This window comes from Crinia signifera, chromosome 11 (assembly GCF_055691185.1).
Source record: "Crinia signifera chromosome 11, ASM5569118v1, whole genome shotgun sequence".
In the NCBI taxonomy this organism is placed as follows: Eukaryota; Metazoa; Chordata; class Amphibia; order Anura; family Myobatrachidae; genus Crinia; species Crinia signifera.
The window spans coordinates 74,734,773-74,752,552 of record NC_139227.1 but is presented as its reverse complement, the minus strand read 5'-3'; the positions used below and the strand labels follow the sequence as shown (position 1 = coordinate 74,752,552).

At 47.7% G+C, this 17,780-nt stretch overlaps 1 protein-coding gene across 3 annotated transcripts in view; it reads left to right on the top strand.

Moving 5' to 3' along the window:
* The window catches only part of POLA2 (DNA polymerase alpha 2, accessory subunit), a 189,706-nt gene that overhangs the window by 119,926 nt on the left and 52,000 nt on the right, over window positions 1-17,780 (top strand). For 2 of the 3 annotated variants that reach the window (XM_083164934.1, XM_083164933.1), the window contains exon 5: window positions 17,394-17,511. In XM_083164934.1, the coding sequence (XP_083021060.1) occupies window positions 17,394-17,511 (118 nt within the window). Of the gene's footprint in view, window positions 1-16,901; window positions 17,205-17,393; window positions 17,512-17,780 lie in introns of those variants that run through there. The other variant, XM_083164935.1, reaches the window with a different exon arrangement.

Genomic DNA, 17,780 nt, shown 5'->3' with positions numbered 1-17,780 from the left:
AGCAAAGAAGAAGCAAGTAACTACAGACCAGTGAGCCGTACATCAGCAGTAGGGAAATTAATGGAAACAATATTAAAATAAAGAATAGTGGAATATCTTAAATTAAACAATTTACAGGATCCAAAACAGCATGGTTTTACTGCAGGGAGATCATGCCAAACAAGTCTCATTGACTTTTTTGACTCTGTGACCAAAATCCTAGATGAAGGGGGGGGGGGGGGGGGGGGGGGCTGTAGATGTGGCATATCTAGATTTTAGTAAGGCATTTGACACTGTCCCACATTACAGGCTGCTAAATAAACTTGAAAGTGTGGGAATGGATTATAAAACAATTAAATGGATAAGAACCTGGTTGCAGGATAGGAAACAGACAGTTGTAGTAAATGGACTGCATTCTATGGAGGGACATGTTACCAGTGGAGTACCCTAGGGATCTGTACTTGGAACAGTGCTCTTTAATATCTTTGTTAGTGACATTGCAAATGGTATTGAAGGGAAAGTATGCCTTTTTGCAGGTGAATATGATATGAAACAAAGTAGACAGTATCAGGAGGGGTAAATCAAATGACTGATGATCTAAGTAAACTTGAGAATTGGTCAAGAGCATGGCAACTACAGTTTAATGCTAAAAAATGCAAAATTATGCACTTGGGACTCAAAAACCCAAAGGCTCAATATAGTATCAAGGGTACTATAATGGAAACTACTGAGGAGGAAAGAAATCTACGAGTCACTATTTCAAGTGACTTAAAGGCAGGAAAGCAATGTAGCAAAGCAATGAGGAAGGCTAGTCAGATGCTTGGTTGCATAGGGAGAGGAATCAGTAGCAGAAAAAAAGATGTAATAATGCCACGTTAAAGGTCATTGGTATGGCCTCTTCTGGAATACTGTGTCCAGTTCTGGCGACCATATCTTCTGAAGGATATAAATACATTGGAGAGTGTACAAAGAAGGGCAACTAAAATGGTGCATGGCCTACATCACAAAACTTACCTGGATAGACTAAAAGATCTTAACATGTATAGTTTGGAGCAGAGAAGGGAAAGGGGGGACATGATAGAAATCTTCAAATATATCAAGGGTTTTAACATAGTACAGGAGGGAAATTTTCTTCAAAGGAAAAGAAGTAATAGAACACGAGGACATGCACTGAATCTGGAGGGAGGTAGGTTCAGGGGAAATGTTAGAAAAAATTACTTCACAGAAAGGGTAGTGGATAAGTGGAATAGCCTCCCATCAGAGGTGGTAGAGGCTAAGACAGTAGAACAATTTAAACATGCTTGGGATAGGCATATGAATATCCTTACAAAGAAATAAGGATTAAAAAGGGTTGAGATTACCTGAAGGGTAAAAAAAGGGGCAGACTAGATGGGCCAAATGGTTCTTATCTGCTGTCAAATTCTATGTTTCTATGATGTAGTGTAGCATCCGTGATCCTCTGGGTTGGGCTCACTCTTGAGCCTGAGAGGGTGTATCCGGGGCAGCTTTACCTTACCATGATCTCTGGGTTGAAGATACCATCCTTCTATGGGGAGCTCGGCCCCAGCCGGCGGCTCTGTGTTTAGAAGATGCAGGAGCTCCCTTATCAGGAGTGAATGCCACTGCATACTAGTCACTTAGTACATGTCAGCACCTCTATATATGTATATTGCTCCCAGACAGGAAACAGATTACTCTAACCCTCTAGGAGCTATTATTTCTATTGTGGTAACATAGACCACACCCTACTATTAAGAACACCACTTGCTGATTGCGAGAAAATATTGTCTCCTTCATTAAGACCCATATAGGGGCTAATCCTTCCACCTCTGTGGTTACATATACCACACCCAGCTGTGATTGAGAGGAAATATTGTCTCCTTTATTATTATACATATAGATTCCTACTACCCCTGATGAACATAGGCGAATCTAGGGGGTGGTCCGGGGGTGGTCCGGGGGTGCCCATTTTGTAGCTGAGAAATGGGGCTTTCCAACTAGCCCATCCCCGTGTCTCTAGCCCCCTGGGAACCGGAGATACTGCCAGGCAAAGCTGGAACGTTTTCCCTATAGGATAACATGGGACCAGCTAATTCCAACCCCCACCCAGTTCAACGGCTGCCAGTTCCCCCTTCTGCATCACTGAAGCATCGAGGTTGATCTCAGTTGAACCCAAATCGCTGGGCCTTCAATCTGATACCAGGCTGGATCCATATGGGTTAATTGGTTCCAGGGATAAACCATTTTTTTCATTTCTTAAATGTAATTTCATGACTGTTTATGTTCTTAGAGGGCAGATTTCTCTGAAACCAAACAGTCCAGTTTCATGGGACCAAAATCATTCGTAGCCAACTCAAAAGTTCTTCACATGATACAGGTCTCATGTAAATGGGTCAGTTGGTTCCGAAGATATAGCTGGTTGGTTAAACGGGGGTAGGGAGAGGGGAGTGGTTGTATCTCCCCCTCACACCATGATCCTAGGACCATATTCCCGGGTAAATCCCTGCATTTTCTGTTGTGAAAGGGGTATTATTTCAAACAGCCATGACCTGCAGTGTTCTGAATACAGCCGGGCAGCCCCTTGCTCTCTGCCCAGCTGTCAATAACTGTCACCCCTGCAGCTTCCGCTCCAATTCTTCTCCCCGTTTTCACCTCAGCCCACCCCCCCTTTAATCATGTGGTGCCGGCGCCCAGTGTGCTCCCCCGACGTCACGCACAACAACAGCGCACACAATATTTAAAATGTCCACTCGGCTAGAGGGGACACCAGGAGGGGAGTGGGAGTGTGCTCTGCGCTGCGCTCTGCACCTCTCCCCATAGAAGCAGCTGCACCGCTCTCCATCTCTCCCTGCAGCAGCAGAGAAGGCTCATATAAAAATTTACAGTAAGTGGCACTTTTGGGGGCATTGCTTAAGCGATGCTACAAGTGGTGGTATGTGGGGGCATTACGCATAATGTGTGGCTTAATGTGTAAGGGGCATTACGGTGTGCAGCATCATGTGTAAGGGACATTATGTGTGCAGCATCATGTGTAAGGGGCATTATGCGTGCAGCATCATGTGTAAGGGACATTATGTGTGCAGCATCATGTGTAATAGGTACTATGGTGCGCGGCATCATGTGTAATGGGTACTATGGTGTGCGGCATCATGTGTAATGGGTACTATGGTGCCATCAAGCAAGAACCCCCTAGCAATGAGCACGTAGGTAAGCAGCACTTATGTGGCAAATATGTAATGGGCATTACGGTTTGTTATATAGTATGTAATGGGCATCATGATGTGTGGCACAATGTGTAATGGGCATTATGGTGAGTGGCCTTATGTGTAATTGGCATTACGGCGTGTGGCTTTATGTGTAATGGGTATTACGGAGTTTGCTAAAATGTGTAATGGGCATTACTGTGTATGGTCTAAAGTGTAATACCACACCCCTTTTTGTGATGCCACGCCTCCTTCCCACTAGGCCACACCCCCTTTTGCCGCGCGGCTACGCCGCGCAAAGCTCCCCCTACTGTTGTGTCTAGATCTGGGACCACCCATTACCATAATTCTAGATTTGCCTATGCTGATGAAGTCTATGTTTGGACAAAATGCGTAGGATTTCTCTCATGAAATGAAGCCATACAGGTGTTAGATCTAAATTCTGTGAAAAGTGAATATTTTAATCTGCTGTAAAATTGAATAAATCATTTTTGTTTTATGTGTTCATATTTTTATCCATTATTGTATTATAATGTGGTGAATATTGTATAGAGTGCATTTCCTTGTCTTTTGTTTTATTTATATATATATATATATATATATATATATATACACACACACATATATATATATATATATATGCTCTGGATGACCGCGGCACTGGGGACTTGTAGTAAGAATCAGAACAGACAGACGATTATCTGTTAACATTATAGCCTTTTATTGCAGGCTTGTAAAGCTGTTTTGATAAAAGCCTGCAATAAAAGGCTGAAACGTTAACAGATAATCGTCTGTCTGTTCTGATTCTTACTACAAGTCCCCAGTGCCGAGGTCATCCAGCGCATATTACATGACCCAGCATGGCGGGTCACTACCGAGGGCACGGGGCCCTAAGTTAATTTACTGGAGTTGAGTGCCGGCATACCGCTTCCTTCTATATATATAGATATATATATCTATATATATATATATATATATATAGATATATATATATATATACAGTTCGGGTGCTCGGCACTCTGGTAACACTGAGTAAATTGGACAACTTGCCGGGTGCCTTCTCCAAATCTGGGTGTAGATAGGTGCAGGGTACTGGGTGGCACTCTCGGACCTTCATCAGCTAGAGGACTAAGAAATCACACCTGATTTCTTAGTCCTCTAGCTGATGAAGGTCCGAGAGTGCCACCCAGTACCCCGCACCTATATATATATATATATATATATATATATATATAAAAATGTGTGTGTGTACACATATATATACAAGTACATTTGTAAATCCCCCTCGCAACGAGCATGTAACTGCCCTGACAACAAGCATGCAAGCATGTAAAAGTTTGAAATGTTGAGGAGAATACCTATTTTCATAGAATTGAAAGAATGGGATGCTGGATTTGAGGAGCAGGAGCGAAGAGGGGATGGTGCAGATCAATCCCGACTCGGTAGCACCAGTGGAACCGACCAAGAGAGGTCAAGTGCGGAATCACATCGCCAAGAAGGTTTGGTCTGTAAGGGCAGAAATGGTCAGAGCTGTTTGGCAACTGCAGAGATGCTGGAACGGTGAAGAATCTTGCAGAACTAGCCCATAATGCCAAGAACCTGCAATGCACACACTGGTCATCAGAGAAGACTTTTTGTACTGACAACAACCATAATCCCAAAGCAGTCCCTCTATAAACCATGAGAGCTGCCATGATTGGTTTATCAAAACAAGTAGGTTGAACGTGGCTTGCAAATCACTTAATCCGTGCCACTCGTCATAGCCGTCCAGCTGCCAGTATAAAGATCTGCCACAGCACACAAATAGGTGAGTAATGGACCCACCATGTGCTGGGGCAGTGAGCGTGACAGTACTCCCTCCTTTTGGGTGGCCCCTGGACACTTCTTGGCCTTCCAAGGGTTTTTAAGATGAAATTAGGGAATCGATTTGGGTGCATGCACATCTGCTGCATCAACCCAAGAACTCTTTTCTGGTCCATAAACTCTCCACTTGATTTGATATTGAAGGTGAGAACCACGAAAATGTGAATTAAGGATTCTTCTTACCTCAAACTGAACTACTCTTTCTGTATGTACTTTAGGGGATTTGTGTAGTCTACTTTGGAATTAAATTACCTTCAGATTTCTCACTGGATAGATCATCCTACTAAGAATCATACTTTTTGATATTTAATATCACTATGATGAAGCATATATCTTGAGGGGCAGTGGCGTAGCTTTGTTTGGGCCCCCCCCCCCCCCCCGCCGTTAATGGGGGGGCACCCCCCCTCCCTGCCCATCCGGCCGGCCGGCCCCCGTGCCCCCTCCCCCCATTGCCGACATGCTTACCTGTCCGTGCGTCCCGGCTCCCCTCCTGGCTTCAATAAATTCTATGAAGACGGACCACGATAAAATGGCCGCCCCCATACCGCAGACAGTTTCAGAGAACAGTCTGCTTTATGGGGCGGCCATTTTATCGTGGTCCGTCTCCATGGCATTGATTGAAGCCAGGAGGGGAGCCGGAACGCGCGGACAGGTAAGCATGCGGGGGATGGGGGGGCGGGGGGATTACTATAGGGGCTGCGGTGCTATAGTTACGCCACTGTTGAGGGGATTAGAGGGGAGTTTGTGGTTTGAATACTTATAGTTCAATCTCAGGATGCGGGCTGTGACTACAGCTCCCGTCCTTTCCACATACACAGGTATTTTACCACTACTTTTTCTTACCTTCTTTTACAAGATAAGCACTTCTGCAAAATACATAGCATGTTATTTGGTACATAAGTCATAACTCCCTTAACTATAACAAAACACAATAATGTTCCTAATCAGTCCACCAATGTGTCTCACGAGATATGTGTGATGTATTTAAACACACAGTCTCCCGACCCACAAAGGGAAACAGAGAAGGAGTCACTAGATCGGGCGCACAAATAACAATAAGAACAGGTGTCGATTATTTATAGTATCAATTGCAGCTCCCAATTGAGGACCTCTGTGTCTCTCAACATAGACTAAATTTTATACAGATTTAAACAATATCTTGTTTAAGAGAGCACACATGACACTAATAAATTTTAAACAGGTTTGTTCATTTATTAATATACACAATCAATAATAAAATAGCATAAAATGACTAGACAGAATTAGCCGTGGGGAGGATTAAATGGTGAACTGTTTCAGTCCGTTTATAAGTCCAGCAATAATTTCCAGACAATACTCAATTAGCTGTAATGCCCAAGAGGTGCTCCAGTATGTAATACCACAATAGGTAACTTGGTAGATATTTAAGTGAAACTGTTATTGTTGGTAACAAATTGTAGCGCTTTTACTTAGGTGATACAGCCCGTAGAATATATAGTGATGTTGAAGAATTACATACCAGCTTGTACGGTAGTTGCCTCGATAGGCTTGAGGGTGCAGCGGCTGCTGTTTAGAAGGCAGACCGCAGCGTGAGACCTGCTCACTTAGCTGCGTCTGCGGGTAATCCACACACACTCGGCTGGGGGCGGACACCCGTTTGCAGTCTCAATGCCGCTGCTGAAGTTGGTCACCCTCTGCTCTGTAAATGTGCGGCTTGGAGTTCCCAGTTGTTACCGGCTCGCTGGACAGCGGGAGCAATAAGGGGCGATGTAATCAGCTTTCAATTGTTTGTTGTTTTTTAAAAATCCATACCCATCGGCAGTCTGTCAGTCAAACAGGGGGTCTCTTGACGCGTTTCTCCGTCATAGAATTTGGCGGTTTCTTCAGAAGATAACCCTTAACTATAATTTGGATGTATGTATACTGTAAATACGGGATGCAGTTATAATCCTGGCGGTCGGAATCCCGGTGTTCAAAATCCTGCCGTCGGAATCCCGACCGCCGAAATCCCATAACTTTCTCCCTCTGTGGGTGTCCACGTCACCCATAGAGGGAGAATAAATTAGTGTGCCAAGTGTAGCGTGGTACCGGGCCCACTGCATGGCGAGGGCAGCGAGACCGCAAGGGGGGGGGGGCGATCCATGTCCCCCCCCCTTGTCAGGATTTTGAGAGCCGGGATTCAGACCGCCGGGATTTCGTATCAATCCCGTAAATACTTGGTTGTATACATTTTGAAATATAAAAGGCCGGTGCTCTTTCATTTTGTATTGAACAAATTTTAACTATGTAATGATGCTAATGCTTCAATAAAAAATATGATAAAAAAAATGACCTTCAGAGGTTTTAGAAGAGAGATGTCAAAGGAACTGAGGATTCCCAATGACAGCTAACTTATAGGACACTGGTTTGCTCACCCTTACAACAAATAATGTGGAGCAAATTTCAAAGAGTACTGGTATGTAGGAGCTGGACTGGAGGCAAAGCCTGGGGGTAGGCTCCCCTGACAGGGTTTGTAGGGAGCTGACTAGCTGGACAGTCATAGAAGGGGTGTCTAAGGAGAGGGTCATAAGGGGGAGGGGCTTAACGGGGTGTTGTAAGGGTATATAAGCAGGGTGCAGACAGGAAATAGGGGTCACTGGGAGATTTTTCTTAACAGCTAAGCAGCACTGCATCTCCCATGGCTTCCCCAAACGCTGATGCTGAAGTATCTGCAGCGCTGGCTGCCCTCAGAGAGGCAGCAGGCACCAGAGGGGCTGAGTGGCTGCAGCAGCAGATGTCAGGTCTGCTGGGGGGACTGGGAGCAGCAACGCAGGAGGCTGCTCCAGCGGGCGCACGGCCTCGGAGGTCCAGGCCTCCGGAGCGCTTCAGCCCATCTGTGTCCCCCAGGGTTCAGCGCCGTTCAAGGAGCCCCGTCAGGGACCCTCCAGGCCAGGCTGTGGGCCGGGCACCTTCCGCCCGCAGGACCAGGTCTGGGAGGAATCCAACCAGCAGGCGGAACCCTCCACGCGGGGGGGACCCCCCCCACGTGCAAGAAGATCCGGCGGTGCGTGGTACTGGACCTGGAGCGGCGGGGCATGCGGGGCATGCTGCTGCCCAGCGCGGGGTGAGTCGTGCCAGGGGGGCAAAAGTACAGGCTGAGGACCGCAGGCCTGGTACACGGAGCGAGAGACGCACAGCTGGCTCCGCCTCCAACGAGGTCACGCCGGCTGGTGCTATACCTGAGGGTCGGGATGACAGGAGAAGAGAGATGGCAGCGTCAGCAGACGATGGAGAAATACCTGGTCCCTCTTCATTGGCTGGGTCTCGTCAGGACACTGGACCTGCGGCTGCTGGGTTCACAGCCCCCAGGCAGCCTGGTGAGTCTGTCTCTATGTCTGTTAATGCTTTAGCACAGAGTCAGGGGGGGGGAGGGTTAGCCCTCCAAGGGGAAATGAGTAGGGGCTTTACTGAATTATTGAGTGGTTTTGCAGATTGGTTGGTGGGTTTGCGGCAGGGGGCGAGGCCGTCCCCGGCGGCAGCATGGGCCCTGCAGAATTCGGGCACACCAGCTACCATTAGTGTGCCAGTCAGTAATAGTGTGCCGGTTAGCGGTGGGGTGCCGGTTAGCAGCGGGGTGCCGGTTAGCAGTGGGGTGCCGGTTAGCATTGGGGTGCCGGGGAGCAGCGGGGTGCCGGTATCCGGCGGTGAGCAAAGTAACAGTAGTGCGGGGGCTGATGGGGGCAGTGTGGGGACGCAGGAGGAGAGTGGGAGGCTTAGTGACACCGCAAAAGGGGAGGTGTACGTATGTTTTGAGGGGCCATTGGGGGCCCACCTGAAGCAGGAGGTGAGGGAGAGGATTTGGAAAGGGGAATACGTGGATATATTTTCATTGCTCCCTTTGGAGCGTTTTAATCTGGATAGGCCCCGTAAGGAGGAGAAGAAGGAGGAGGAGGAACGGCGGCGGTATCGGCTGATACCGCGGTCATTCACGAACTGGTTGCAAGCATTTGCTATTTTAGCTAGTGTGATTGGGGAGAAGGCACCTGACAATTGTTCAGGCTTATTTTGTTACATGGATGCGATAGGAGAGGCGTACCGGGTGTATGGGGGTTTGGCTTGGCTCCGGTACGACGAGCAATTTAGACAGAGGAAGGCGGTGCGCCCCAACATTCGTTGGGACCATAAAGATATTGCTTTATGGTTGAAGGTGACGGCCCCCATAAAAAGTGGGCAGCCCTTTCGTGGGGACGGGGGGGGGGGCCGAGGGAGGCCACAAGCGGGACGGCCATGCAGAAGGGACTCTGCTTTGCCTTTAATGACGGGTCATGCCGGTTTGGGGCAAAATGCAAATTCAAGCATGAATGTTCCTCATGTGGAGGGAACCACGGTGCAAATAAATGCTTCAGAGGGAAGTCACGAGACGGTAGTTCAAAAGGGGGTGACACCAGTTCGGCTGGAAAGGATGCTGGGCTATCTGCGTAGGTATCCTGATCAGCAGACAGCCGCCTTGTTGGAGGAGGGGTTTAAGGAAGGTTTTAAGATACCTTCTGACGTGCAGGTGTCAGGGAGTTTTAGGAGGAATTTGAAGTCTGCTAGAGAGCATCCAGATGTGGTGCAGGAAAAACTGGTTAAGGAGGTGCAACTGGGTCGTATGGCTGGACCTTTTAGGGCGGCACCATGGCCAGATTTGATAGTCTCTCCTTTGGGGGTGGTGCCAAAAAAGGAGGCGAACAAGTTTCGGCTTATACACCATTTGTCCTTTCCAAAAGGGGCGTCGGTCAATGATGGCATTGACCCCGACATCTGCTCGGTGGTTTATACTTCGTTCGACGCGGCTGTTCAGTGGGTAAAGCGGTTTGGGAATGGGGCCATGTTGGCAAAGACTGATATTGAATCTGCATTTCGATTGCTGCCAGTTCACCCAACCAGTTTGCGTTTGTTGGGTTGTTGTTGGGATGGGGAGTTTTTTGTTGATCGATGTTTACCGATGGGTTGCTCCTTGTCGTGTGCTTATTTTGAGGCCTTTAGTTCCTTTTTGGAGTGGGTGGTTAAGGATGTCTCTGGGTGCAATTCAGTTATTCATTACCTGGATGACTTCTTGTGTATTGGTCCTGGGGGGACCGGTGTATGTGACTTATTGTTGAGGACTGTTGAAAGGGTGTCGGCAGATTTTGGAGTCCCGCTTGCTCCAGGTAAGACGGAGGGCCCTGCGACTGTGATCAGTTTTTTGGGTATTGTCATTGATACTGTGAATATGGAGTGCCGTTTGCCTGAAGAAAAATTGCTGGGTTTGAAGGCCGAGGTGGGGAGGGCGTTGCAGTTGAAGAAAATTAGATTGCGGGAATTACAGTCTTTGCTGGGTAAGTTGAATTTTGCGTGTCGCATTATGCCAATGGGCCGCATTTTCAGCAGGAGACTGGCAGCAGCGACAGCAGGGGTGGTTCTTCCTCATCATTTTGTCAGATTAGGTAGTGAGTTGAAAGGGGACTTGCGGGTGTGGGCAACTTTTCTGGAAACTTTCAACGGCAGGGCGTTGTGGATGTCAGACACGTGCGTGGCTACAGAGCTAGACCTTTTCACAGACGCGGCTGGGAGTGGCGGTTTTGGGGCTTATTGCCAGGGACATTGGTGTGTGGGCAGGTGGCCGGAGTCTTGGGTGCAGAGAGGCTTGGTAAAAAACTTAGCATTGTTGGAGTTATTTCCTATTTTGGTTGCAGAAGTTGTTTGGGGTGAGATATTCCGCGACAGGAAGATTTGTTTTCACTGCGATAATCTGGGGGTTGTCATGGCTATTAACCAATTGTCGGCATCTTCACCGCCAGTGGTCATCATTTTGCAGCAGTTGGTATTGGAATGCCTGGCTTTGAATTTGTGGGTTGTGGCTAGGCACGTCCCCGGTGTCTCTAACGGCATTGCGGATTCTTTATCTCGTTCACAGTGGGAACGTTTCCGGGAGTTGGCACCAGAGGCGGACAGGGAGGGGACCGGGTTCCCGAGTCGGCTCTGGGCTCTGCTGGACGGGTAGTCGATCAGCTCATCAGGGAATCCTTGGCCCCGAATACATGGTCGGCATACAATCAGGAATGGCGGAGCTGGCTAGAATGGCGTGAGGTAGTAGGTTTGAAGGAGGATGATGACGAGTTGGCTGTCTTGCTATATATAGGCCATTGTAAGGAGATTGGTTGGTCAGTGGCAAAAATCACGCGCTGCATGGCGGGCTTGGCTTTTGGGTTTCGTGCAGGTGGGAGGCCTGACGTCACCAAGAATTTCCTGATTGCGCAAGCTTTAAAAGGTTGGAGGAGAGGACATGTAGTGGATCAGAGAAGGCCAGTGTCCTTCCAGCTGTTGCAGAATATGGGTAGAAAGTTAGGGGAGGTCTGTAGTTCCAATTTCGAGGAGAAGTTGTTCGGGGTAGCCTTTTCGCTTGCCTTCTTCGGGGCACTGCGGATTGGCGAGCTTGTGAGTCCAAGCGTCTCCAGGCCGGGAGGTTTGTTAGGAGAGGATGTGGATTTATATTCAGATAGGGTGGAGCTAGTGGTGAGGAGGTCGAAGACGGATCAATTAGGGAGGGGGAAGAAGGTAGTTCTCTTCTCCGTACCAGGCTCGGATATGTGCCCGGTAGCACGGCTAAGGATATTTAAGGAGGTCAGAGTGGGCAGGGAAAGGGATCCGTTGCTGATGCATGCGAATGGATCCTTTTTATCACGGTTCCAGTTCACAAGTGTGTTTAGAGCAGTCCTGCGGACGTTGGGCCTCAAGGGGGAGGAATACGCGGGTCACTCTTTCCGCATTGGGGCCGCAACTGAGGCTGCTAGGATGGGATTTGGAGATGAGTTAATTAAGCGTATTGGGCGGTGGGAATCGTCTCGTTTTCGCTCCTATGTTCGTTTAGGGGAATTTTGAGGCTGACTGTGTTCTTTCTATTTTAGGGCAGTCCCCGTGCCTGATTTGGATTTTAGGACATTCATATGTCTTTTGGGGAGCTTTGCGGGCTGATGTCAGACCGAACGGCCGCCAGCTAGGTTTGGATAGAGGAGAGGCATTGGTTCGCTGGCTGGGGAAGCGCGGTATGGTATGGAGTGGAGTGTTACAGGAATTTCACCGTTTTGTTCGGCTCGATAGAGCTCCTGACATATTAGTGTTGCATGTGGGAGGGAATGACCTCGGGAGCAGACCATTTAGGGAGTTGATACGGGATATCAAGTTTGATCTCCTACGTTTATGGGCAATGTTTCCGGAGGTAATCACGGTTTGGTCGGATATTGTGCCGCGCCGTTATTGGAGGGATGCAAGGTCGGCTGACAAGATCAATAAGGCAAGGATAAAAGTTAACAGGGCAATTGGGCGTTTTATGGCTAGAAACGGCGCGGTAGTGGTGAGGCACAGGGAACTCGAGTCTGGTGCCGGTGCTTTTTGGAGAGGTGACGGTGTGCACTTGAACGCTGTAGGGATAGATGTGTGGTCTTTGGGACTACAAGAGGGGATAGAAACAGCGTTCCGGATGTGGGGGGGTCGCTCGGGGTCAAGGGTTTAACCCCGTGCTTGGTGGCGGAGGGGGGTCCTCGAGGTTAGTGGCATTGAGGCTTAATTATGCGGCGGGGAGGGCCCCATGAGGGGGCTGGACTCCCCTGGGTGAGGTTTAATTAATGAGCACTGGGTGTTGACAATTGGTGCCCTCGAGCCAATCGCTATCGGCTGGGGGTAACAACTCCTGGAAGTGCTTAGAGGTGTGGATAGATTTATTGAGGGCCTCGGGGACCACCTTCCGTGGGAAATGTTTTTGATTATTGTTAAATTTGTATTGTTTTAATAAAGATGGCTGCTGTGGCCAATTTTATCCAACAAGAGAGTTATGTCATTTTTGGGGGGATTAATTGGGCACAGCGATTAGACAATACCCTGTCATGTAGGAGCTAAACTGGAGGCAAAGCCTGGGGGTAGGCTCCCCTGACAGGGTTTGTAGGGAGCTGACTAGCTGGACAGTCATAGAAGGGGTGTCTAAGGAGAGGGTCATAAGGGGGAGGGGCTTAACGGGGTGTTGTAAGGGTATATAAGCAGGGTGCAGACAGAAAATAGGGGTCACTGGGAGATTTTTCTTAACAGCTCCCACCCTCCCTAATTTTATAGTTTTTAGGTAGACTTATTTGTTAGGTTGTCTTTTGTCACAGTGGCCTGTGCGGAGGGGGGTCCTCGAGGTTAGTGGCATTGAGGCTTAATTATGCGGCGGGGAGGGCCCCATGAGGGGGCTGGACTCCCCTGGGTGAGGTTTAATTAATGAGCACTGGGTGTTGACAATTGGTGCCCTCGAGCCAATCGCTATCGGCTGGGGGTAACAACTCCTGGAAGTGCTTAGAGGTGTGGATAGATTTATTGAGGGCCTCGGGGACCACCTTCCGTGGGAAATGTTTTTGATTATTGTTAAATTTGTATTGTTTTAATAAAGATGGCTGCTGTGGCCAATTTTATCCAACAAGAGAGTTATGTCATTTTTGGGGGGATTAATTGGGCACAGCGATTAGACAATACCCTGTCATGGTAATTGGTTTTGAATTGGAGATTACCTGACGAAGATGAATTGCCCACTGAAGGCAAGAATATAAAAAAATGTATCCCATGAATGAATTTGCATTGACCAATAAAGTTGATTGGGCATAAACAAAACTGTGTCGAAGATTTAAATTTTTATATTAATTCATTCCCTAAATGCCATTTTCACAGCGGTTCTATCAGACACTTATGTGTATGAAATGTTTGCAGATATTTGAGTGTTTATTGAACCCTTAACGCATCACTGTCTCTCCTCTGTCAAGTGTTGTTCTCCTTTGGAACTTGTTCTGTGTTTTATTGATGTTTCTGTTAGAATAACAATTGTGGAAGATCTCGGCTTTTAGATTAACTGAAATTCTTACAAAGTTTTTAATGGCTCACAATTTGGACTCGCCTGAGTCTATGTGGCATGTGATAATCAAACCCAAATCACCTGACCTGTCTATAATGATTAAAATCCCACGCTCGCCTTGAGCACCCTGTTTTGCCCCTGCTGGGGCAAGATATCCCAAAATAGTTTTTTTTTTTGTAGTCTTAATATATGTAAACTTAACTATTTTGTAACAAATAGTAACTTTTTGGATTGGGCCTCACAGGAGGTTACAGTGTACAGTTAGTGGTAGAGCCAAATTTATTATTTATTTATTTATTTATTTACAGTTTCTTATATAGCGCAGCAGATTCCGTTGCGCTTTACAATAGTGGACAGTGATAAGACAAACTGGGTAACAACAGACAGACTTGGAGGTAGGAGGGCCCTGCTGCAAGCTTACAATCTATAGGGAAATAGGGGGGAAACACAAGGACAGGCATCAGTAATAGCATAGCAGTTACAAGTCCAGAAGGGAAGCTATATAATACATAAGTGCCTCGGAGGGTTATGCATGTAGAACTTAAATATGATAGGCTTGCCTGAAGAGGTGAGTTTTCAGGGAACGCTTGAAAGTTCTGAGACTGGTGGAGAGTCTTAATGTGCGTGGAAGGGCATTCCATAGGATGGGAGCAGCCCGATGAAAGTCCTGTAATAGTGAATGGGAGCTAGTGATCCGTGCAGAAGAGAGACGCAGATCTTGTGTAGAGCGTAGTGGTCGAGATGGGAGATATTTTGTGATAAGTGCAGAGATATATGCTGGTGCAGTATGGTTAATAACTTTATATGCAAGTAGAAGTGTTTTATATTGAATACGGTAATATACAGGCAACCAATGGAGGGACTGGCAGAGCGGATCAGCAGATGATGAGCGTCTTGCAAGGAAGATCAGCCTAGCAGCAGCATTTAAAATTGATTGCAGTGGTAAGAGTCTGTTCTAGGTAAGACCAGTTAGGAGACTATTGCAATAATCAATGTGGGATATAATGAGTGCATGGATAAGAGATTTCGTAGTGTCTTGTGTGAGATAGGGTCGTATTTTGGATATGTTTCTTAGATGCATGTAACATGATTTGGAGACAGATTGAATGTGGGGAAGAAAGGACAGTTCAGAGTCGAGGATGACCCCTAAGCAACGAGCTTGTGGGGTAGGGTAGATTATCGAGTTGTCAACAGCGATGGAGATGTCAGGATGGTAACCGTTCTTAGTTGGCGGGAATATAAGTAATTCCGTTTTGGAAATATTGAGTTTGAGTTGGCGACAAGACATCCAAAATGAGATGGCAGAGAGACAATCAGACGCTCGACCCAAAACCACTGGTGACAACTCTGGGGTTGATAGATAGATTTGAGTATCATCAGCATACAAGTGATAGTGAAATCTAAGAGCTGATTAGTTTGCCAAGAGAGGAGGTATAGATTGAGAAAAGCAGAGGACTAAATGAAAACATCCACAGGTCTTTCGCTATTGGGAATGTATGTAAACAATCAATCAGGTTTGCATGTATCTGTGAATTAGGCCCAGCTCTCCTCCAACCAGTGATCCTCTGCCTGTCAGTCATAATGCAAGTTTGTTTTACTGCCTGCAATTTAGCAGGCAGGGGTGTGTTTTGTGTGTGTGTGTGTGTTTGAGAGTCTTGTATAGCAATGGTCCTGTGTGTTCCCTGAAGATTGAATACTGTGCTTATGTTGCATGCACATGAGAAATAAACAGATTTTCCCCCCCTGTGGACCGCTGATATGCGTGTGTGATCTATATGATGGCGTGTGTGATCTTTATGATGGCGTGTGTGATCTATATGATGGCTATATTTTTCAAGTGCCTCTTGAAGATCATTAGAGGGCCCAATTCAGACCTGCTTGCTAGGCTGCGTATATTCTGACGCATCTTCTCGCTACGCTGTGACCAGCCACATATTGACGGGGACATCAGCACGCTATCTTGTAGCTAACAGTACCACTATGTGCCTGTCATTTAGCACCATACTTTGCCTACCCTTCCAGAATGGCAGAGAGGTGCCTGACAATTAGAATCCACCCCTGCGATGTGCTGAGCTGGGCACCGGGAGAGGTCTGCACATTAGCGGTTAGCACTGCCCCCCCCGCCGACCACACTGCTCCGCTGGTAGTGTGATCCTCCATAGGCTACAATGGGTAGCCAAGGGATGTGAATCGTTGCTGCCCAAAGTTGATACATCTGGCAGCTTTGCATCTCCCATAGTAACCTATGGGGAATGTGCATACCTCCCAACTTTATCAATATGAGAATAGGGCCACTCGCGCGGAAATTAGGTCACACCCCGTTTTCGGTCGCGTTTAGCGGGACAGTTGGGAGGTATGAATGTGAGCGGTGGCAGTGAGTGCAGAAGGGATCACAGCTGCGGTCCCGCCTGATACATTCAGGTGATACTTAATATCATACCTCCCAACTGTCACGATTTCCGCGGGAACGTCCCGATATTCGGGGACGTTCCCGCGTCCCGCCATTGTCCCGCGGTGGGGGGGACAGTTGGGAGCCCCCCCAGCTTGCCGAGAATAGACGCTGTGCGCATGCGCACAGCATCTCTTCAGCGCCGACGAGCGGCGAAAATGGGGGCGTGGCCGGAGTTCGCGAACGTCCCGACCTCCCAACTTCAAAAGTTGGGAGGTATGTTAATATATTTGAGGCTACATTCAATTAGCCACAGGTTTGTTAAACTGCATCTAGTCTAGTAGCACTGCACAAATGACAGTTCAAGCCAGGGAAGGCTGCTGCTGTGGTTGTTGTGGAACTATATGCCACTGAATAAATTATTGTGGCAGGGCAATGCATGCTGGGGGCTGGGCATGTAATTCCATAACAATTGGACTGGAGCGCGCACGTTGCCTCCTAAACTTAAGTTAGACTACACTTCCCAGCATGCTGTACGTGCAGGCCAGGGTATGTGCTGGGACGAGTTCCCCTCCCAATGCAAGGCAAGCCGTGATCCGGAACGGTCACGTGACGTGACTCTAGGCACGTCAAGTGAACCACACTCGTAGTCCCGCCCATACTTTCTCCTGGTAGCAGGGGCAGTTCGCTGGTTGGTTGCCTGTCAGGAGGACACTGCCTGTGTGCAGAGAGAGCGCCATCTCCTAGGCATGTTGCAGCGCGGGAAATTTCATTCACACGGAACCAAACGTGACTGATTACTACGGTGGTATTTCATGTGTGCGCACAGTCTGTTCCCGAGTATCGCTGTAACGTGAGAGGGCTCCTAGAATCAATGCTGATCTCCGCAGTCCCACTTCCAGCAGCATCTTAGGTTGGTGATCTGATTGAATATCTATTGTCGTGTTCCGGGTTGGGGTTCCTGTACAGAGCAGATCTCATTATAGGGGGTCAGGGGTGTAATGTCATTCTGCTTCTGTATGGGGAGGACTAGGATCAGGATATTCCACAGATAATGTAGCTCTATGCTTATGTGACAGCTGTTCTTTGTTTCTGCACTCAGGAGACTTATTCCCCCTGGATTATTTGTGGTGTCACCATGCCAGTGTCACTGGAGAACATTGAGAACGGACTGAACGAGTTTGATGTTACAATTGAGGATGAGGATGTTCGAGAGAAGTGTAAGAAACTGTTTACATGCAACAAGCATCATTCCTGACGTCTGCGCCGTGGCTTTGTATGAGATGTCAAATGGACATCCCCCCGGACAAGACACCCCCAGAACGGGACTGGACACTACAAGCTCTGGACTGCAGATTTTGATGACCAGTCCGGTAGTCTGGGGTCTTGTCCGCGTCCGGTTTTTACGTAGTACCTATAAATTGTGGATAAAGTGAATGTTTTTCTTGTAAGAAATTATGTTTAAAGGGATACACCAATGCTGTGTGCA